At 42.7% G+C, this 24,024-nt stretch overlaps 1 protein-coding gene across 1 annotated transcript in view; it reads left to right on the top strand.

Moving 5' to 3' along the window:
* Positions 1 to 20,627, top strand: part of ankfn1 (ankyrin repeat and fibronectin type III domain containing 1) — a 44,102-nt gene extending 23,475 nt beyond the window's left edge. Inside the window, 11 exon segments of the mRNA XM_051069001.1 lie at positions 2,681 to 2,780; positions 2,881 to 3,013; positions 3,723 to 3,839; positions 3,962 to 4,177; positions 4,289 to 4,455; positions 6,526 to 6,697; positions 6,921 to 7,089; positions 8,851 to 9,017; positions 15,034 to 15,256; positions 15,344 to 15,536; positions 15,651 to 20,627. Of these exon segments, the coding sequence (XP_050924958.1) occupies positions 2,681 to 2,780; positions 2,881 to 3,013; positions 3,723 to 3,839; positions 3,962 to 4,177; positions 4,289 to 4,455; positions 6,526 to 6,697; positions 6,921 to 7,089; positions 8,851 to 9,017; positions 15,034 to 15,256; positions 15,344 to 15,536; positions 15,651 to 16,479 (2,486 nt within the window). The 3' untranslated portion in view covers positions 16,480 to 20,627.
* The last annotated feature ends 3,397 nt before the right edge of the window (positions 20,628 to 24,024 follow it).

The following is a 24,024-nucleotide window of genomic DNA, read 5'->3' on the forward strand; positions in this document are numbered from 1 at the left end:
AGACATTGACAGTTTCTGACTTTCACAGACACAGTTCAGTCAGATCAACTCGTCCCTCTATTCTTGTTTTACTGCTGTTTCTACCTCTCTCTCCCTCTTCGCCTTCTTTTCTCCTCCAACTCTTTTTCTTTTGCTGGGTACAGTCTCCACATTTACTCTGGTTGTACCTGAAACAAAACCACTGTCCTCTTTCTGCTCTGGTTGATCAGTTGAACTGTAAATTGAGCCTTCACTTTTACATGAAAATTCACACCGGGTGTCAGAGCTCATTAATCTAAAACCTCTACTTCATAATGATGGTTCAAACAAAAAAAATATTTTCATTTTAAGTGAGCTGCAGCATTCAGAATAAATCCAGTAAAACTAACTTCTGTGTTCTTCTTTGTTAAATGGACCATTAAGAGGACAATGTTCAGAGAGATTTTAGTGAGAAAATCAAAGCTGTAAGCTGTAAAATAGAAAAGTGTTTTTAAATGTTAGTGAGACATTTCCCCTTCACAACATCAGGGACACAGTTCAAAAGGGTTGGACTCAGTCTCTTAATTAATCACAGGTGTGTTTTCGGGCATAACATGCAGTAAAGAAAAAAACAACAGAAGTGGTTCATGTGTGTTTGAATTTATGTTTGCAGTTCATGGTCAATTAGTCATCATCCCAGCTGTGTGTAAATGTAATATATGTCCTCCATCTGTGTGTGGTGTATATTTATATTTATCTAATTTATTCTCAGAGAGCTACAAATACATGTGTGAAATTAATCAGTGTGGGAACAGAGCCACTACAGAGCAGCCCAATCCTGTGGATCAACGGCGTATCACATAATTTCATTTTAAGGACGTTTGGAAACTTCTCCATCTTTAATCGCAGCGTAACGTTCAGGACACATTGAGCTGCTGTCCATCCGTCCACCTCAGCTTCAGGTGTCATTTTAATTCTGTTTTGTTTGCACAAGTGGTTGATCGCTGTTAAAGAGTAATAACAACATTAATGAAAGGTGAGAACACACGAGCAGTTCAGACTAAACTAAAAACTAAATAAACCCCCCCCCTCTCTCTTTCTCTCTCTCCGTCAGATGGAGAGGTGGTCACCTCATTAATCAACTCCAATCATGTTTTCAGCTCGCTCCAACCAAAACTCATTTCTTTATTTATTCAGAGTGACGTGCGGCGCTGCACAGTAGGCCGGCAAGTTCTTGTCATATTATCCACTTGTCAAACCCAGTTAGCCTCCAGCGCTGCAAACACATAGAGACTTTTTAAAGCAGGAGAGAGCTGGTGGCAGCCTCAACCTGTTACTGAAATAACAACTCCAGTGTGTGTGTTTTCATGACTCTGCTATTGAATGGCTTTTTTCACGGCCTCTCCGCTGCAGGTACGGTTGAGTAATGTTTCGGAGGCGGCGGGAAGCTAAAGGTCGTCCTCCTGCCCATCTGATGACACGCAGGTCAAGCTGCAGAAGAAGCATCATTATTGTGAGCTTGTGTTGGATGCGGGAGGGTTTTTTTTTACTCTGGCAGCCTCTGAAAGGGCAATTTTAAAGATGAAAGGCTGTGAGTGCTGCAGCAGAGCCTGGACAGCAGAGCCTGGACAAAAAGACCACTCAGACTACAGCCTGTAATTACCACTTTCTTCAGACAAGCAACAATTTCATGTAGAGATACAAACCAAAAGCTTCACTTCACTTCCTCAAATCAAACCACAGTAACAGACAACAGCTCTCAGACACACACACACACTGAAAGCATAATTTACATAAACACTGTTTCACACGGGCACACTGCTACTGTTATATGTCTCAGAGATGTTTTTATTCAGTCATTAATTATCTGATGATTTATTACTTTGTTCAATGTGATGCAACAGGATTTTTAGGATTTTTGTCAGACTAAATTCTCTTGTAGTTACTTGTACATTATTTGTTATATGTCTTTCTTTCCTCCTTGAGCATCTTAATTTATTGTTTTGTGGTTTATGTGGTTTGAACATCTTAAATTATCCTCTACAAAACTTCCCAAAGGTGTCCCAAAGGTGTAAGAACATAGAGGACCCTAGAAACTTCCTGAAGGACTATAGGACCTTGTACAACCTCCAAAAGACACCTACAATCTCCTCAGTGGCCTCAAGAACCTTCTCTGTGATCCCTAAAACCATCTAAATATATTGTGATTTATAGTCTTGTTACAGTCCTCAGGGACAGAAAAGCCTCTTCCCCCCTCCTCCTCCTGTGACCCACCATCATGGCCGTCTGTCTGTACGGCAGCTTGTTTGTAACAGCAGAATGGTGGTCGTCTGTAGCCGAGCCGCCGGGCAGAACGGCAGCTCAGCCAACATGTTTGTGAGCGTCAGTCTGTCGTCTGTTTACAAGATGGTAATTACGTGACGCTTAATTAACCAGAGTAAAAAGGGGCGCTGTGGTCTGGAGATTGGCATCGCTGAGCGGCCGGCCGCCGTCCTCTCGGGGCCGGAGGACGGCCGGAGGGGGAGAGAGGTGGAGGACGGGAGGGAAAAGAGATAGACAGCCGAACGAATGAAGGAGATAAGATAACAGTCAGTCAGACCGGCAGCATGGGAGAGTGACTCGACCCTACTGACCTCCAACATCTGGGAAAACTGCGAGAAAGAATTGTGCATAAAACCTTTGACAACTTTCCTCTTCTTTTCTTGTCTTTTGTTGTCTTCAGATACATCCAAGCTACAGAACCCAAGCAGGAAGCAGTCCGTCTCCAGGAGTCTCAAACACCTCTTCAACTCCTCCAACAAGTTTGTGAAAACACTAAAAAGGTTTGTGTTGACGTGGAGTTTTTAATTTTATCAGCTGTAGCTGCTGTATTATCGTTAACGTACCATAAAATACCACCTTCACCTTCCTGTGTGTCTGCAGGGGGATTTACCTGGCCGCTGTCTTCTACCATAAGGATAGTTTACTGGTGACAGCGGAGGACCAGATCCCCATCGTGGAGGTGGACGACTCATACAGCAGCTCCCTCATGCAGGACTTCCTCTGGTTCACTAAGGTACAGCATGAAAGCAGACACTAACAAAGCTCAAAGAAAAAGATATTCTAGAAATTTAACCTTACAAAAAGTGTCTCCATGGAAACAGCTGTTTATTTATGTAAGCATGACGGGAAACCAGGTCAGGAAGTTTCCCAGTGTCACTTCCTCCTCCTTTATCTCAGAGTGCATCCACATACAGCTGCTAACATCTGTAAAATAATCTTTTTCTCTTTGTCTCATCCTCTATCCAGCTGTTACATCGCTACCAGACTCCATTAACAAAAACAGGAATTTTACTGGGAGCTGCTGAAATACCACTGCCTCCAGTCTATTTGTTTGTTTGTGTTGTTGTGTGTACTTTTACTGCAGTAAAAATCTGAATAATTCTTCCACCACTGAAAGTCACGCAATATCACGAACACACTAACAGATGGAGGCAGTGGTATTCCAGCAGCTCCCAGTAAAACTGCTGTTTTTGTCAATGGAGTCTGGTAGTGATATGTAGCGATGTGTCTCCTGTTGGTTTCTGGAGAAATCAGATGTTAGGTGATTTGACACTTTGACACTAACCCTCATTGGATGAGTTTTAAATCGTCTCTGTGATCTGCTCTTCTCTTCTCCAGGCATCAGGCTGCTGCCGCCGCCACCGAACAAATAGCAGTTTGTTTTATGAGGCTCTGCAGTTTAACAAGTTTCTCTGTAGTTAATTGTGTGTATGTCTCTGCAGCTGTCCTGTATGTGGGAGGACGTCCGGTGGCTGAGACAGAGCATGTCGGTGTCTATGTCGTCGTCCTCCACCCTGCAGGCCAGGCACAAGATGCTCACCGCCGCCGGGCAGCTGCAGGTCAGGGCTCACCCAAACACATTAGAAATAAGACCCAGATTAAATGTCCTTCACACTCTGCAGATCATTTGTCAGTTTTCTAAAGCTTGTTCTAACATGTAATTGGCTTCACTGACCCGCAGAACCTCCTGGGGACCCACAACCTGGGCCGGGTCCACTACGAGCCAATCAAGGACCGCCACGGGAACGTGCTGCTGGTGACGATCCGTGACACCGAGAGCCAGCATTCCCTGTTCAGTGGGAAGTGGATGCAGGTGACCAAACTGCAGAGCCAGAGGAAGTCCCTGTCTACACCTGAGGAGCCCTACGCCCTTGACATCCTCATCATCACCATACAGGTGAGGAAGAACGGGAGGCCCAGAACCAGGACCTTGGGTTGCAAATGTCTTGTAAAAACCATCTCAAGTACAGTCTAAGTAGTGTCCTCTCTTCCTGTCTCTGGTCTCCAGGACATTTTGGCGTACCAGCGGCGCAGCACTCACCGGCTGGCCCCAGGTCTCTATCTGGGCTACCTGAAGCTCAGCAGCTCTGTAGACCAGATCAAAGTCCTGGTGTCCCAGCGGACCCCCAACATGCTCTGTCACAGCCGCATACGAGACAACGCCAACGTCTCCAGGTACATCACATCCACCCGATGTCTGTTTTTGTCCGCTAGTTAAATCTGACGTCTCAACTGATGAAAATCCTGTTTTACCTGAGTTTACCTTCTAACAGCAAATTGTCCTGATGACCCCTGTTCTCTAAACACAGAGAAAACATTCACTACAAACCTGATTTCACCTCAAGGTTTTCATTTAATGTTCAATTTAAAAAATGCTCACTCTCATCCCAAGGCCAGAGTGGTTGAATATGCAGAAAGGGAGTCGTGATGAAATGAAGCCAATGTTCTCAACCCAAGGACCTGAGAGTGGGAGGGAACTGAAGGAAATACAAACTCTGAACTACACGTTGATATGTCCGACTGATGCTTCCTGTTGCACGCCAAATCAATAAGTTTGTTTTCTTATTCAGAAAATCGTCCATTATTACAGTCTAAGTTTGACTGCCCTGGGATTAGTGCCAGCTCACAAATATGTGATCTTCCTGCTTGTGTTTCACTCGCTTGGAAGAGTCAGTGTTCAGGTAACATCGCTCCTTCAATCCAATCTGATTGGCTCTGAGCTCTTTGGCCTCTGTCACAAGAATTCCTGGATGCTGAACATCACCGGACAGATTGGAAAGTGTGAAGTGAGAAACAAAAAAGAGGAAGAACTGGAGCTCTGTGTCTGAGAGATCTGACCTGAGAATGAAAATGAACGAGTGGAAATAAAAAGCTGCCTGTTCTGTCTCTGCTCTCCCGACTGTGAGGTCGTTGTTGTGTAAATGAGCCGGTTGTTGATTTATTTGCTTGTTTTGGTCGGAGGTGGCGGAGGCGATTACTCAGGTGAGGTGAACACAGAGAGGCCATTTAACACTCTCACAGGGGGATCTGTGCAGAAAACACACACTCTCAGTGTTTCAGCTTTTCAATAAGAATCAGTCGCAGAGAGGATGAAGCTTTTATTTCCTCACAGGTAAAACTTTCCACCTGTACATGCTACAGTGTGAAGGTTTCAGTGCAAAGTCCATCCATCCATCCTTATCCTCTTATCTGGGGTCAGGATGAGGCTGAGCAGGGTATTCCAGCTCTTCCTGGAGGGTCCTGAGGTGTTCCCAGAGTAGATGGGATATGTAATCCCTCCATCATGTTCTGGGCTAGGGCTGAACAATTTTGGGAAAGTATCTATTGCGATCTTTCTGACAGATATTGCAATTGCGATTTGATTTGCGATATAATTTTTGAAAGTCAAGCTTCAGTTCAGTATCCAGGATAACTGTTATGGGTCGGTGGGTTGGGATCGGTGGTCTAAATAGCTATATACGGACAAAAGGATTAGGGCTAGCCTCCATGTTAGCCGAGCAACCATCAGCAGATCTGACTTTTGGACCATCTATGACTTTGCAGAGACTTACAATGCTTGTAGGAGCTTTTCTTGTGAGATGTGATAGGCTAATTTAAGATAACATGAGCTTTTTTGTTAGTGGGTGTATACACCGTCCCTTTGACTTGAGCCACTTCTGATTGGTGAGCATGACTGTCGATGAGACACGATTAGCCCCTGGGTCACTGAATGAACACAATTTCAGTTTAAATTCAAAAAATCATTCAGACCTACTCTGGGTCTAACCCAGGGTCTCCTTCTAGTTGGACATGCTAGGAAAACCTTCAAAGGAAGCTCATGGTCATAGTTGAATGCTGAAACAAACACTTCCTGCTACTTTATGAGGTACACCTGTACAATCCAATACAATTTAGTACAACAGCTCTGCCACATCTCCCTTTATCAAGGTTCAGAAGGTCCGTTTTTGTTAAAACTTTATGTTTGGTGTTAGTTAAGCTACTGCAACCTACAGTTTCGAGATAGAAAGATGAATGCCTATTCAACAGTGACAGCTCAAAACATTATTGTCTTTGTAAAGGTAAAATTTATGGCCAAGCTGTTGCATTAGATTGTATAGGTGTACCTAATAAAATGGCCACTGAGTGTAGATCATCTGATAAATCGAGAACTGTGAACCAATCAGAACAGAGTGTTTTGACCAGTGTCAGAGTCAATTTTAATGACCAGATGCTTCAGTGTTAAATATCTGTGTTGTTTGTGTTCAGGGAGGAGTGGGACTGGATCCAGACTCTGTCGGCTGCAGGTGAGAAGGACCACAGCAGGGAGGAGGGCGAGGAGGCGGAGCCCAGAGCGGAGAGCCACGCCCCCTTACTGTACTACGAGCTGCAAACGGCGATCAAGTCCCTGCTGAAACACATCAACCTACCTCTGCACCAGGTACACACCGCCACCACCGCCACTTAACAACACATTTCATGCACACAGGGAGTTAAAATGAAGTGATGAAATCTAGACCAAAATGTACTTAGTTTGTTTGACCACATTCTCCAGGTTTTAGTCATACAAAGACCAGGCCCCCATGAGGTGAACCACCACATGTCGGAGTCAAGACCTGGTTCTGGGTTTAGGCTGGACTGAATCAATGTTTGTGTGTGTGCAGGCCCGTCACTTCCGTCTCTACAGCCAGGAGGTGGTGGAGCTCGGTCATGGCGTCTCCTTCCTGCTGCTGCTGCCAGCGGCCGACAACGTCTGCTCTGCCCCCGGACAGTCCAACCCCTACACCCCCCTGTCAGGATTCCTCCACCTCCCTCTGCAGATGTTTGAACTCGGTGAGTCTCACTGGTTTTAAGCTCTGCTGTGGAGTGTTTGAACACTGTATATTCTTCTTATTATTCCTCTTATGTAACTAGTCCTGCAGCTTTCAGAAAACCCCAGCAAACATCAAAATGTGCGGTTTGATCAGGAATAGTGTGCTATGTCTTACAGTAACGTTTTTAGTAACCATGACAACGTAAATCATGAAAATGATCAAACCCAGGCCTCTTTGGAGCCACATTATTTCCTCATACTTTCACATAGAAACATGGTTGAAACTTTAAACAGGTCACATGACCTGAGCCTGTTTTCAGTTAAATCTTCATGTTGATAGCTGTTATAGTTTTGAATGAAATCACAGTTTAAATTTTATGTTTTTATTTTACCAGTGTCAGAGTTTATAATGGGTGTGTATTGCATGGAATGTTCAGGATTAGAGTGTGTGACATCATCACTCTGTCACCTCTGAACATTTTACCATAAAAATCTGATTCAAACATCTTTTAATTCCCACAGTTTCCAACCTACACAGACACTTTCTATATGAAGACGTAGAGAAATGTGTCCTCTCTCACCCAGTGTGACTCCCATTGTCACATGACTCACAGTTTGTGAATAAATCTCCTCCAAACACAGAGAGCAGCTGACCCACAGTCCCATAGACTGCCATGTTAAACTGAGCTCTGAAGTTCTTCTTAAAAACAGAGATGAAGGCTGTTTTAAAACTGTGATGGAGCCTAAACCATAAACAGTACGTCCACATGTAAAACATCAGTCTTCACTGAAGCTCTGTGGAGCTCACAGTGAAGAAACTGTGCTGATGGGACTTGTAGTTTTTGAGCTGTGAGGGTTTGAAGTTTTGGTTTATGAGCTGTTGTCAACCTTTGAGGCCCCACTCACCATAGCAACCAGTTACTCAGCAGTTGGTGATGACTCAGTAGTTTCTGGGCAGAAGTGGACTAAGCTCACTCTGATTGGCTAATTAGACCAGTCTTTCCCAACCAGTGTGCTGCTGGCACATAAGTGTGCCGTGAGAAATCATCAGGTGTGCCGTGGAAGATTATCCAATTTCACCTGATTGGTACTCTAAGCGCGCGGCGTGTAGTGACAGGCAGAACTATTACATGCTCTTCCACTAGAGGCAGTATAGTGCTAAATATGAAAGTACATAGTCATGCTGCAAGTGAGACAACGTCGCGGCACAAAAATATTGGGGAACACTGAGGTCATTTTTACTGCTGATAGCTGATAATCCTGGATATGCACCAACCATAGTATCCACTTTCTCCAGCTCCATGCCTTACGACAAAAAAATGAACCTTGCATATCAGGCATGGTTGTTGTGTTTGCAGACACACAGATCCAGTGAACCTACGTCTGCGGGGAGAAGCACTAAATCAGTCTGCAGGCTCCAGCAGGACAGCCTCTCTGCCGACCTTCTCACACAGACACACACATAAACAGACACGCAAAAATGTGTCAATAACACCCAAACACTGCACAATACTCTCTCTTTGTACACACTCTGACTGACCTCTGAATTAAACCGTTTCTCTCGGTTTCAGATTGACCTGAAATCAACATTTCACCACTGATCATGGTCCAGATTTTCTGTCCTCTCACATGCAGAAATTGTTGGATGACTCAGATCACACAGCTGAACAGAGAAGGAGACGTTCCTGTGACGAGGAACACGAGGAAAACATGCAAATAAGCAGCTGATCTCTTCACCACCCTCCTCTGAGTCTTCCTGTCTTCTTTCTCTTCTTCTTCAGTTCACTTCTGCACCTATAAGGAGAAGTTCATTAGTCTGTACTGCCGCCTGTCCTCCGTCTTGGACCTGGACGCCCTCATTACCCAGCAGGCACTGCGGGAGGCCATCACAGACGTCGAGGTGGCAACGGCCAAACAGAGACATCAGCTCATCCTGGACTACATCCAGGTGAGAAACAAAACACACAGGTGAAGCCTCTGCACAGGTGTTCAGGTGTCCTACTATATATTTACAGATAATTAGATTATTACGTTGCCTGAGTGTCTGCTGGTGAGATTTCTCCCATTCAGATTACGTGATAGAGTTGTAAACTCTTGCTGTGACTTGGCCAAGAGATATGATGACTCTTTGGAACCCGACCAATCACAGCTTTCCATCCTTAACGTGTGATGTCATCAGAAGGCGGTGCCAGAGACCGACTTCCAATAACAAGAATGTTTTTTTAAAAAATGGACATGTCAGACACTTTTCCTCTATTTCACAGCTCCACCTGTTAGCATGAGTAACATCATCATTCCTGTTTCGCTTCATTGTGTTTTAGGGCTGTCATTTTTTGAGAAAAAATCAAGATCAAATGAATTTGAAATGACCCGCAGTTCGTTCAAATTAAGTCAAACGCACCCATTCCCTTAAAACACCCCAACACATTGTTATTTCCGAAACGTGGCGATGTTTTAATTCATGTCCTATCCACTAACATGGAGGGCAACATGAGGCCTACCTTATTAGCTATACTGCAGCCAGCCACCAGGGGGCGATCCAGATATTTTGGCTTCACTTTTGAGGAGCTGTCATGTCGTCCGTCTTCATATACAGCCTGACATAGTTTCCTGATTTATTTGAATGTCTGCAGTCTGCAGATTAGCTTCTCAGACTGAACTTCCTGCTTTATATGTCGTTTGTTTTTCGTCTGCTTCCTGTTTGCTACTGCATTTGCCGCTTACAACAGACTGGAAAAAGTCTGGTAACCAGTTTATGGAAACATGTCAGGCTAACTTGGCCGTGAACGATTCAGAGACAGAATTATCTAATACTTATGGGAAAAATTCCTTAAATGGGGATTTCTACGATTTAAAAAACTGTACACACATCGAATAAAAACACATCTGCAGCTGTGAGTCAGCTGAGTTTTATTCAGTCTGGTTGTTCTCAGAAGTCCGTCCATGTGGTTTCAGCTACTGTACAGATTCACTCTGATTTATTCAGACTGATTAAAACAGGAGTGAAGTCACCGCATGGACTTTTCAGGCTTGTAAATGTGGGCTTTTAGTGTGAAAGCAGATGTTAATGAGGCGAGAGAAGAGAGGATTTGAATAAATCTCATCTTTAATATCATTTTATTTCATACCCAGTCTTTCTCTGCATGAAAAAAATGAAGGGCGGTATGAAAACAAATGAGTCGGTAATCCAATTAGACACGTTTATTGATGCAATAAAGTGGGGAGTATTAGCTGTTAAACAGCTTGTTTTTCTAGAGTAGAAGAAGTCACAGTCACTCGTCCAAAACTAGTAAGAGTTTAAACCTCGTCTGTGAAGATCTCGCCACCACTGCCGCCGTTAATGGAGGCCGACCACAAAACCACAAGGGTGCTCTCCGATCGCAGTGCTGCCAGAGGTGTGTGCGTATGTGTGTGTGTGTGTGTGTGTGTGTGTGTGTTGTGTAACCAGCTGTCTCACTCGCTGTCTGTGATTTTAAAGCTCGGAAAAAAGTGGCCCCTCGACCACAAATTGCTGAGAGAGAGAGCGAGGGAATGTCAGGGGAAAAAATAATACCAATCAGAGCACGTGGAGAAGTGTGTGTCTGTGTGTGTTTGTGTCATTAAATGCAGCAAAATATTGATGTGAGTGTGAAAACAGCCACGTCTGTCAACACAGAGCAACATGAGGACTTCTATACTTGTGAGGACGATTCAACCTTAAAACTGACGACTTAATTTAAAATAAATGTTATTGTATAAAAGCGTCTTTACCTTCATAATGTCCTCATTTTTTAAAATGTCCTCACTGTCCACAGATATCCTCACTTTCAGGGTGTAAAACTCAAACTTCTTCACTTTATAAAAAGTCCTCACTAAGTTTCCAAAATGTCCCCACTTTTTTCTAAAAAAAAAAAGTCCTTGCTTTGTTGTCTTTCCAAAACCTTGAACTTCACAAAAACTCCTCATTTCTCAAAATGTCCTCACTTTGTATTGTCCTCACTGTCATGTCTTTTTCCTTTCTAAAAACACCCTGTTTCTAAGAAATATCTTCACAAATTATTTTGCAGGCATTTGACATCTTGTTCAAGGTTCAGCTTTATGTGTTTATTTATTCATTTATAAGATGTTCTGACTTTAGAAAGACATCCTCACTTTTCAATAAAAAGCTTCGTCATTTTTCCTCTCTAAACACGTCCAGAATTTCTACAAAATGTCCTTACTTAACCAAAAAAATGCTGACATTTGACATGTTGTTCAAGGTTCCGCTTTTTATATTTATTTAAGATGATCTGACTTTAGAAAGTCGTCCTCACTTTTCAAAAATGTCCTCACTCGCTTTCAAGGTCTCAAACTGGTCAAATCGGTCCTCACAAAGATAGAAGTACAACAGGTCACACACACACTGCAGTGCCTCAGTTTGTCTAATCTGGGAGGTCCCTGTGTGTGTGTGTGTGTGTGTGTGTGTGGTGTGTGTGTGTGTGTGTGTGTGTGTGTGTGTGTGTTGCAGTGAATGTGGGTTAGTGTGAGGATGACGTGATGCCGTCTAATTGGACAGTTTGTTTAGACTTGCCACATGTTGATGGAGGAAAGTCTTTGGCTGCCGTCGTCTGAAGAAAACGTCTGCACAGCTCCACATGTGGCTTTTCTTCTTCACAGCGAAACTGACTCTGTTTATTTATGCTCCACATCAGGAAACAAGATAAAACACACAGAGAGATGTGATCAGTAACTCCTGATAAATTATCAATAACTTCTGATAAGCCTGTTTAAAGACTGATTATTAACATCACCTGTGCAGCTGTTCAGTGATGTCAGCTCCTCTCTGCAGGTCCAGGTATTTGACTCTGGACAGGTGAAGTTTAATCTCTCCATCATCTTCTCTGGTTGTAGTTGGTTGGGCATAAGAGTTCTGTCTCCTCTGTCCTGTCCATCTCTTTCCACCCTCCCACTCCCAGATCAGATAAGTCCAGGGCTGAATTCCTTTCAATCCGTTGCTTCGTCCACCCAGTTAAATCAAATCAATTTGTTTTAACGCAGTAAACAACTAAATATTATATATATAATCAAAGACAAATTTAATCTCAAACAAAAAAAGATGGATAATACCATGTGACAAAATTTTTCTTGTTCATGGACAGAAAGTGTTATTTCCCAATTGTTTATATCTAAATTATATGGAAAACACCAGTTTTTCTCCACAAACTTTTGTGACCTGGCTTACACATTTTTCAGAACATTCCATGTGGATTCAGTCTGAGTAGCTGATAGAGAATTTTCTAGACCTTACAAGAACTTTCAAGAATGTTTGTAGAATGTTGTAGAACATGAAATTAAAAAAATAAAACATTTGAATTTTGTAGAACAGAGGAGAATTTTTCAGGCACTTTCTAGAATTTTGTAGACCTTACGGAAATTATCCAGAATGTTGTAAAGCTTAAAAATTTTCAAGAACTTTCTAAAACTTTCTATAGCAATATATAACTTCAGTTTAGTTCTAGCTGCCTGAATTAAGACATAGACCTCTGAATCTCTGAATTTATCAGAGCTGGCATCAAGAAGCTGCAGGACGTCCCTGAAAGTCCAAATCCTTGATGCTCCTCTGTTTGGGGGCTGATATGTGAAAAGTGATTTAGCCACAAATCTTGAGAAACTTCTCATTTCTTAACATTTTTGTATAACTTTAGTATAAATACATGTAATTGGATTCTGAATTAATGTTGCTTTATTCAGACTTTAAAAAGCAAAGTTTGAAGGAACTTTTACAACATAAGCAATTAAGAAATATAACAAAAACTATCCAGGAATAAAGTCAGAAGTGTCAAAAATCCATTGAATGACCAAGACCAAACCTTCTCACTGAACAGACGTATGGCAACAACAAAGTTTTTCATTGCTTAATAGATTCTAAATAAGCATTTAACTCTGAGAAAATGGTACCAGGGGGAAACATGATAATTTAAAGTTAAAAAATAGACCTGTCCAGACCTGTTTTATCTGTACATCTATCCCTGGGCTCTCTCTGTCAGATTCTACTTACTGATAAAAATTAAATCTGTTCTAATGTTTGAAAGGAAGAGGAGATGCATTAGTTTCAGTCAATCCTCGATCATGAACTTTGTCAGGAACAGATGCTGTATCCATGGTGTCCATTGACTAAACTTATACACACAGTAAAACATGGCGACGCTGAGGTTTTTGTGGGAGGTGACGCTGAGCAGACGAAGCTGCTGTAGCTGCAGAACGTCCATGGAAACCCTCAGAGTATCTGTCTCACTTTGTCTTTAAATCACAGAGCTGTGAAGCTGCTGTCAGAGTCTGATCGGCTGCAGATGCGTCTCCACTCTGGAAACTTTCTGATATTCAGAGCACTGCATTGAGGCTGCAGCGTTAGAGCTAACCACCGCACTGAATTTTCCTCTGGAAGCAGCACATCCACCTCCTCACCATGAAGAGCAACAGTGAAGCTCACTAATGTGTTTTAATAGCTTGTAGAAACAGTGATATTAGTTAAATTATAAAACTTAAATTAACAAATAAATTAATTATCTATAACTTGTTAGTCCTTTTTTTGTTAGTTCATGCCTCTTCTCTGGGTCCAGGCATGAACAGATGTTTGTCTCTTTGTGGTCATTTTATGTCTCTTTGTGTTTTGTTTTGTGTCTCTGAGGTCGTTTTGCATCTCTTTGTGGTTGTCTTGCGCCTCTTTTGGGTTGTTTTGTGTCTCTTTGTGGTTTTCTTTTTGTGTGTCTCTGTTTTTGTGTCTCTGACATCTTTTAACTGAGCTCTTTGGCTTTCAAACAAGAAATATCAATAGTCAGTTCATACAGAGGCTCAGGGGCCTCACCAAAATTAATTATATTACTGGGAATTACTAATTACAGCTGTGAAGTGCAGACAAAATGTGATGTAAATGTCAACAAATAAATGTTCTTAATAAATAATTATTGGTGTGATTGTTTCTTTGACTTTGTGAAAAAGGTTAAAAAAGACAGATACGTCTGGACATGAGATTTATTGACAGGAAGAAAAATATAGAATCCCATCAGACAGAGGTAATTTAGTTTTACATATGGACAGAATATAAATCGTTCCTTCGCAGGTCCTGGGTTTGTGTGATTGTTGTTGGTAAACAAAGAGAGCTGAGACGTTGGGCCTCTCTCTGTGGGACGAGCAGGAATCTCCTTCATGTTTTTCTCTCGACAGACTCTCGCTCTGCCATCGCAGCCTCGGCATTCTTTCCAGCCGAGTCATCCCTGCTGTCAGTCTCCCCGCTGTGTGTGTCTTTGTGTGTGTCTTTGTGCGTCTGGCACTAAGGGCTCTCCTGCTCTCTGTCAGACAGTCGGCTAATTGCTGCTTAACGTTTTGTCATGCTTCATTCTCCTCAAAAGCAAACACACACATTTTCTCTCATGATACAGTTTACTCTCAGTTAAAGGGAAACTCCACCTCACTGTGTGTTTCTGGGTGTTGGACAGCACGACTAGGTCTGAAATTTGTATTTTTTACTTTTCATTCAAATTCAATTAACCTTTTTTCAGTTTTACCAACAGTCCAAAACCCAGAGATTAGTAAAAGAAGGAAAAGCAGCAAGTCTTCACAGTGGAATCAGGGAATGACAAATGGCCAAAGCTCATGAGAAACCTGGACATCATGTTGGATGACCAGCTCTTCTTCTCTGCCCAAAATCAGGTGTTACCTGTCTCAGTCCTCCACCCTGCTCTTGGTACAGACCCTGGTTCTCTCTCAGGTCTTCTGGTGGTTCTCCCTTCACAGACAGTGAAACCCTTACAGATGGTCCAGGATGTAGCAACGCATCTGGGCTAGGGTTGCAAAGGAGCAGAAAATTTCCCAGTAAATTTCCAGAAACTTCCAGTTGAAACTTCCAACAGGAACTCTGAAATTACAGCACAGATATGACAGAGCAAATCTCTGTGATACTCAGATCATTATAACTGTTAGTTTTGTTTTGCTCTCTCTTTCTGTAGCAACTGGACGAAATGCGTCGTGACCTTCGTTGGATCACAGATGCTCTACAGTATGCTCGCTACAAACAGCCTCGGGGTGGTGTGCCGATCACCTGCCTGGTGGATGCCAATGCTCCAGAGAACGACTCTGGCCAGCAAAAGACTGACTCCACCTCCTCGACCATGGACTACGTGCCTACGCCTTCACCCTCACCTGAACTCCACAGGAGGAAAGCCGTCAGTGGTAAGAATCCGAATTTATGTTTACATTTTACACTTAAACCAAAAACGTCACGCTGACCTTCCGGTTTTTTTTTTGTTTTGTTTTCAGATTCTCTGCTTGGCTCAGATGAAGATGGGTCCTCCGAGGTTTTTCTGCCAACAGACAGCGACTACGACTCCAGCGATGCCCTGAGCCCCCGCGAGCTGGACCTGCTCTACTCCCCGCCCCAGGATCTATCCCAGCAGGCTGTGCATTCGCTGGGTGGCAGCGCTCCTGACGTGCTCCAGATCCACGAGCTCAGGTGTCTTTTGGCATTCGTTCTTTAATTGTAGATTCCAGTCGTACGATATCAGGAACCAGTGTTATTACCACGTAAATCTAATGGATCCTTTCGTTGTGTTGCCCCCTCTCAAAGGTACAGCGTCTGCCCCTCTAAAGACCTCCCCCTCTCCCCGGTGGTGAAGGATCCCAAGTCTAAAGATGCTCCTCTCTCCTCACCCCTCCTCCCCCACTCTCCCTCTCTATCCACAGACTTCCCTCTCTCTACCTCCAGTTTTCCTCGTTCTCCCTCCCTCTGCAGAACCCTCCCCACCTCTCCGTCCCTCCCCCTGTCCCCCAGATTCTCCAAAGACCTGCCCCTGTCCGTCCCTCTCTCCCCGGCTCTCTCTGACACCACCAAGACCCTGGAGGGCCTCTCCTTGTCCAAGAGCCACCAGGAGGACGTCGGTCCCCTGAGGGCCCTCGCCAACCCCCCCGCCAAACGCAAACTGCTCTCCAGGAGTCACAGGGGCCAATACTTCAGCGGGCCCCAGCGCTGGCTGAGGGGCCAGAGTGGGGAGAGTCACACCGGATCTTTATCTGAGGGCATCTACACCAAGCAGCTGGACCCTGACCTGCCCCTCCCCGGGGATCTGCCCTCCCCGCAGGGCACCACCTACGTCAGCCACGCCTCCTGCATCTTGGAGAGCCGGAAGGGCCGACACCGGGAGCCACGGCCCCACGTCCGCAGGATCTTCGTGGAGCCCTGCAAGGAGCTGTCGCCAGGCCATGAGAGGAGGAGCTGGGAGGAGGAGCAGGGTGGAGAGAGGACAAAGACTGTGGCGGCTGCAGGTGTGTCGGTGGTGGTGGCACAGGTGGAATCTGGAGGGGAGGGGGAGGAGCCAGAGGGCGCCGCTGCCCAGGACATAGATTCAGATGATCAAACCAATGCCCAGGTGTCAGAGATACTGAGCAGCACACTGTAGAGTTCTCAGACACTTATGAGGTTTTAAAGTTACACTGGGCAAGATTTTAACAACACAGCTTTCACATTAGCATTGGGTCAGTGGTTCCCTCGTTCTGTTTGGTCCAATCCAGTTTAGAGAAGCAGCTGAGCAGCACTTCGTATTGTAGGTGAGGGAGATTCACCACTTAGTCCAGACCAACCGTTCAATCCTTATTCTTGAAAATTTTGCGCGGCCTTTCCTTGTTTGTTACTAGGACAGTTGGAACGGTCACATTGCTGCCCCCTTGTGGACAAAAAGAGAAAACAATAATGAAGCCATTACAGGTGCACTCGAAAACTAACCTCCACAAGTTTTGGCAAATGTACGTTTGATTGGTCATCCATTAAAGCTTTTCAGTGGGAAGCTGGTGGAGCTGTCCACCATGAAGTGGATCGGACGGTTTTACTAAAAATAGATCCGAACAGTTTTGGCTTCTCATCCTTGAAAACAATCCTTTCTTTAACCAGATATTTCCAGGTGTCAGTGAACCACAGGAACTTAACTCAGGACTTGAACCAGGAACTAGAAGTCTGAACAAATGTACAGATGGGACAAATTAGACCAATGACAAAAACGACAGGGTCATTAGCTCTGCAAAACTCACCCCAAAAGTTCTTGATCCTTTCAGAAAGTACTTCCCCAAGAACAGAGACTTCTTTAGCACATGGAACTATCCAACCATCCCTGGGTCCTCCGGTCAAAACAAAGGTTTAGTCCTGAGCTCCTGTAAGGTTCTTGGTCGTCTGCAGATCCTTCAGCAGAAACAGACAGTTATCCTGTAATCCCTATGAAAAAAGAAAAGGTTAGAGAAAAGTCTGAAAGAAGAAACATCAAAAATTTAGGTCCAACATGTTTCTGCAACAAAGTTTCTGTTGCAATTAAGGTCGGAATTTCTTCTCCACATCCAGATTTAGTTCTGCACATTGTCCCAAACCAAAAACCACTCACTGCCCAGTGTTGCTTTAAAATAACCTCAAACATGGGCCAAAGGTGAAGAATGAGGGTCAAACCTGGACATCAGCTGTTCATATCACCACTGCCCCCCCCTCCTCTGTCTTTGCCTGCCTACCACAGTGATGATCGGCCGGGGCGTGTTATATGGCTCTTATAACCTCTCTGTAGATTGTAAACTAAACTTAAGTTGCTGGTTCAACTCCGCCAAGCCTCACAACCCATGGCATTGACTGTTACGAAGAAAAATAATCAATGCAATGAGAAACCAAGCACTGCTTCTCCGACCAGGAACTTTGCACACGACTCTGTATGTCGACCAAAAACACAGTGGTTTGATTGATTGTGGCTCATTTAAAAAAAATGATTTCCCAGTTTAGTTAGTCTCTCAAACTCCTGAATTGAATAGTTGGAAAAGCAGATTATTATCATTATTACTATTATTATTATTATTAGTATTATTATTATTTTCCCGTCTTCAGAGCATGGATTCTCCTCTACTTGAAGTGAATGTACAGTTTAGTCTGTTTGTGGTCTCCTGTGACGATTGAATCCCGTCTTTCAATCAATGTTATTTTCAGCTGCTCCCATCGGGTCTTAACGTGGTCGAATAAACTTGTGGTCAGTTTTAAATAAAAAAGATTAAATATATATATTATTCCCTTAAGGCTCAAACACGTGACCTGTCTCAGTCACTAAACCCAGACCACTAGAAACCTTAAAACATGAAGTATTTTTGTATTCTCTGATTTACAGATGTACTATTTTACCTGGAATGATGATGAATAGTCAGAGCTGTATATTGTTGGCATGAAGTAGTTTGTTTTGTTTTTTTGTTTTGGACTAAAGCTTTGTGTCCAGTTTGTGCCTCCTCCTGGTTCAGCATGACATTGTCACGGGTCAGGGGGGTTTTAGGTTGTCGGGGGTGGGACAGGGGTCAGGATATCGTTTGCCTAAAAACAGTCTGCACTTTGCCCCTAAGACTGGCCGAGCAGTCGACCTGACGGTGTTTGTGTTGTGCTGTTGTGTTGACAGTTACTGTAGTGTTCCCTCAGAGACTGGTGGTGTGTTTCCTGTTTTGTTTTGTTTTGTTTTTCTACTTGCAACATGCACCAAAAACCGCAAGTTTTATTTGTATTATAGAGAAACAACTTAAAACTCCTGTCAGTAAGTCTGAGAGCTGTTTGAACATGCACAGGTTCTTCACATGTATGCACAGTATTTTAAAAGTGCGTTTTTAATGTTGCACATAGCAATTATGGAATAAAAGCTAATTGAATATTTGATGCAATTGGGCATTAACTGTGGCAGCTTTTATCATTAATGACTGTAAAAAGGTTGGTTTAAAGTCCTTGGAAAGTAGATGATAAAGACGTATGAAGTATTAATTCACAGGTTTTGTCTTTGTTTGAATGTGTAGAAACAAATGGATCCTTCAGCTTTACAACAACACATGCACTAATTAAAGTCGCACATTTATCCTGCGTCAGTGCTGCAGTTGTTTCTGTATCGCAACCAACAGTTGGACATTTTGGTAAAGATGTTTCGCACTATTGCTGAAATTGCTGAAGACTGATACCGAAAGTAATGTGAAGCTAGAGTCAGGAGAGGGTTAGCCTAGCTTAGTATAAAGCAGTGGGAAACAGGAAACCTCTATCCAAAACTAAACATCTGCTAACACCTGTACATTTAAGCATTTCTTTTGTTCTCTTGTGTTTAATCCAGACTAAAAGAGAAAAGTTAAAACCCCTGTTTGCAAATGTTTTAACTTTGCCTCTGTTTTCCGTCTTTATGCTAAGCTAGGCTAATCACTGTCTGGCTGCAGCTCCACTCATATCAGGCTTCTTCTGTAACTGTCAGCCAGAAAGTGAATAAGTTTATTTCCTCAGATGTCAAACTGTTCCTTCAGTGTTACGTTAAAACTGGTCATTAAAACACAAAACTGTAAATTCTGGTTTATTACAACTTGAATTTTATTTTTCGTAGCTCAAGCCATCAGCTCTATCAGCTGTGATAACGTATATTAATATATTCTAATAAGACCACAGGATGTTAGGTAGCTTTGTTCACACTTTATTTCTTATCAGCAGCCAAAAGCCATTCAAGGTTAGATACATATATGGATATGGATGGAGGCTTCTGTCAGTTCTGTGCGTTCATTTTGTTCATATTTCTTCACATTTTCTGAAAACTTACAAATTGAACTGTGGGAAACAGGAATTTTTTTGAAAATTTTTTAAATGGTTTTAGGACAAGTTATGTGACTTAATCAGAAATCTTAAACATGACTGTGAAGTGTCTTCGCTGCACTTCACTAGACACAGAAATATCATTAAAAAAACACTGAGCGAGTTCAAACTTGGCTCACATTTACAGCAGCCAGAGCAGACAGAATTTTACTGCTAAACTTTGTTTTCTTTTCTAAATAATCTAAAATAACTCAAGACTTTGCGTCCAACCTGTCTGATTGTCCTTAGTTTCTATTCAGCAACATTACATCACCAGATCAGCAGCTGGATCTATTAAAATAAAAACCAAAGTTGTAATAAACCAAATCTCACAGTAACAGACACTTTCATCTCTGATGGATCTAAACAAAGTTGCAGCAGTCAGTTTGTGTTTCGAGGCTTCAATCTTAATGTTCGTCCTCAGGAGCAGATTGTAGTTGTTAGTCTAAAGTCTTTTATTTTGAAATGTTATAAATATCTGGTTTGGAAAGAATGTTGTACCTGAATCTTCAGTCAGGTGTTTCCAAACACACAAGACTCAAAAAAAACTGTTTTATAAGTTTTTTTCGTGGGCTCAGATCTTCAGCCCGTAATGTGACACATTTTATTCTATTTATTTCACCTTGTGTCTTCATGTTTTCAAGGCTCCTGATGATCACATTAACCTCCACTATTTTGTTACAAAAACAAGCTGAGACGAGCTTCTGTCTGTATATTTTTGCATCAGCATCATTAATCCTGAGCGGCATTATAACTCCACTTTAATGCCACTTCTGACTTTATTTATTTGCAGCAAAAGGACGATGTGATTTTTTTATGGACTGGGTAAAAAAAATTGAAAAAAACCTCCAGTGTTTTCATGCATTTTGCAACTTCTGAAGTCACATGAATGGATGTATTTTAATAACTGAAATAAATGTTGTCTCATGTGGATGTTGTGCACTTAAACCTGTGAGTTTGTCTTTGATCAGAGGTCGCTGTCGGCTGGAGAATGGAGATAAAGCCAATGGCTTGTCCGCGAGTTGGTTTTCATCACCACCTCCTCGTCCTTGCTGCCATATCTGTGGCATTCTGGGTATGTGAGTCAAGCTCTGCCAATCAGAAGTAATGCAAAACCACTGTCAGGCCTCCAGAAGCAGTGTTGTAATATTACCTGAGAGCTGTAGACAGCGTGGTGAATTATGGGCGAACAGTGAAATGTGGAATCACAAACATGTTTGTCTTTCATTACATCTGATGGAAAGGAAACACGGGAGGAATAAAGTTGAGGAGATGTTGTACGTTTTTATTACTGCACACCAGTGACAGTCATAGTCGGAAGTGTTCCGTTTTCAGGTCGTCCATTTGTCAGTACGTTTATCCTTTTCTCCTGAACTCAGCAACACCTAGAGGGAATTTCTTTAAATTTAGTAGAAATGTTTACTTGGACTCAAGGATGAACTGATTAGAATTTGGTGGGTAAAGGTCTTTCAAGGTATTCTAGTATTAACAAGTTCATGACATGAAGTAGAAGAGTTCTAGATCCTACATTTTCAGACTTAAGCTGGGTACACACTACAAGATAGTCCCCCATCCGAATCAATGTCGGCGAAGGTCTGATTATCTGATGGTTGTGAAGATGATCTTGTCAGATTTTCCTGTGGTGTGAGGTGTGTTCAGAATGATTTTAAATTGGCACGATAAATATTAAACATGTTCAATATTTCTGATCAGAAATCCTGTTGTGTGGGGTTAACACAGAGGAATCTGTGGATTGTCACATGGAACAAAACGATAGCCAATCAGTAAGCAGCTGACTGAAGACGGAAGCACAACAAACAAGAGACACATCGTCCGCCATGTTTGTTTACTTTAAAGTCGTCAGATTTGGAGTTATGAGAGTCCAGACTCTGGTTGTTGATGGTGAATCTGTTAATATGTGGTGTGCTGTGTTGGTCTTTTCATACACTATAAAAACAAAACTGTGAAATCTGACATTATTTGTCATCGTGTGTGTGGTCTCTCACACAATCTGTTAGGATGATAGATTTTAATTTCTTTTAGTGTGTGCCAGGTTTTAGTCCTGCAGTCCTGGAGCATAGAAATGGACTTGTGGGCCTCCCACGGCAAATCTTCTTGACTTTATCCTAAAGCTGTCTCAAGACATGAGAGTAGCAGATCTCAGTAGTGCGATCCCTTTTCCAGGTAGTCCACCAGCAATACTCCCTTGGCATCTCAGATATAGGAGACCATTACCTTGCCTGTGGACTTGCAATTTTCAATGACCCAAAACAGAAAAACCTCAAAATGTATTAGGTTCAAATTTTCTGCACAATCAGCCAAAGAGTTGAACTGTACATGGAGCTGTTTAACTTATTTCCTTCTACCCAAGGTCATCAACTTATGTTCAGATAGGTATTCAGACACTGAAACACATTTGTTTCTTCCGGACTGATTTTTATCTGAGTGGTGAGCTACCATCAGTCATTTTTAATATAGTTGTTTCTCCACAAACAAGATGTAAAGGTCATAAAAAGATCACCTTGTGTCTTCATTCGTATCATAATTTATTTGAGAATATTTCTGATTAATAATCAGAATCTGCGGTAAAAAGAACAGTGAAGTGGAGTAGAAGTATAAAGTGGAATAAAATGAAAATATTTAAGTACACTTAAAGTACTTGAGTAAATGTACTTAGTTACTCCCAACCACAGCCTGTGGACATTACCTGAGGCCCAGAGGGATTTCTTTAGTGTCTTTGGCTCCAGGAGAGAAAGGTCTCTGGTTTGATCCGATCCGGTCTCTGCAGTGTCTCTGAGAGCTCAGACCGGAGGTGTCGGAGGAATCTGCTGCAGCCGGACTCCTGACTGGCAGGCCCCAAGCTGCGGCGGTCAGAGGACGCCGTGTGGGAGGGTGTGAACCAACTGGAATCTCACACCACCGCTGGCAGGGAGTTTTCCCGCTGGAGTGCTCAGAGCATTTCGGAGCGTCGGTCCAAGCCACAGGATCGCTGCTCCCCGGCCCTCGTTGAAGGACTTGGCTCTGCGCACAACAAGTCCGTCAGTGAGAATGCATGCTGCTCTGGATACGCAGATCCATTTATTCAGCTCAGACTGGGAGCTGCCTGAAAACTGCACAGAGTGAAATGTTACAGGGAAGTAACCTTCAGAAATCATATGTTTTTATACTTTGTCTGTCCTGAGTCATTGGAACCAAAGACTCAGCAAATAACAAAAAATGTCAGATTTTAGTGTTTTGTTCTTATAGTGTGTGATGTGCAGAGAGAAGACCAACACAGCCACACCACACACTAACAGATTCACCACCAACAATCCAGAGTCTGGACTCTCACAAATCCAAATCTCAGTCAAATACAACTGTAGAGTAAACAAATACGGTGGACAATGAAGCAGGAAGAAGTGATGATAGTGGTTTGTAGACTCACATAGAAATAAGAAAAAACTAAAACTTCAGAGCAGATCAGGGAGGGTAAAATCAAATTACATCGCATCATCTTGCTTTAAAGCATCTTTTCTGGATGTTTGGTACAAGGATCTCTCTGCCTTATAGTAACTTCTTCTGTTTGAATCTGTGGCATTTTTATTGAACACTTCACATGAATTTATTGGGGAACTTGAGGAGGTTTGATGGATAAAATAATACTGTGTGTTTTGGTTCGTAGTAAGCGTGAAAAACATCTGGTTAAACATCTGTATTTCACTGCCAGTCTTGTCTTTCCAGCCAGGACCAGGAAATAAAGATAATGTATTCCTCTGGCTTCTCTGAAATGATTATTCTTGAGCTAGTCAGAGGCAGAAAGAAAGGAGGAGGAGGACGAGGTGAAATCTGAGTCAGATAAAAGCCTGTTTAGTGTGTTTGACCTGTCTCTGCCACCTTGAAGCCTTCTCACCCAAATGGACCGTCCAAATTACCCCGGTTGTCTCTCCATCAAAGATCTTGCTTGTGGGCGAATTACATCCACAACAAACAAAAGCTGCTTTTTTCTTTCTTTTCTTTCTTTTTTTTTTTTTGGTTGTTTTCGCTTCAGGTTTTTTTTTTTTTTTTTTTATCTGGCCGGGTCACGAACGAAGCAGCCAGCCTGTTTGTCCTTCATCCTGGGAGGCCCCTCTGATTCACTATTAAGATTAAACCGACATTGTGTTGGAACATCAGAGGGAACGTTTACGAACATACACTGAACTGGATGAGTCCCGTCAAAGGCTGGATAGCCACTGATCCACCGCGCTGGGCCGTATCGCAGCCTTGTTCTGGAAAATCAAAGGAAAATGTGATTCAAAACATGTGGATCTGTGTCTGTCTGTAGTGGAAAGACAGAGGAAAACACAGGGAATCTGTGGAAAATGGT

The sequence above is a fragment of the Lates calcarifer genome, unplaced genomic scaffold, assembly GCF_001640805.2.
Source record: "Lates calcarifer isolate ASB-BC8 unplaced genomic scaffold, TLL_Latcal_v3 _unitig_5577_quiver_751, whole genome shotgun sequence".
Lineage (NCBI taxonomy): Eukaryota > Metazoa > Chordata > Actinopteri > Centropomidae > Lates > Lates calcarifer.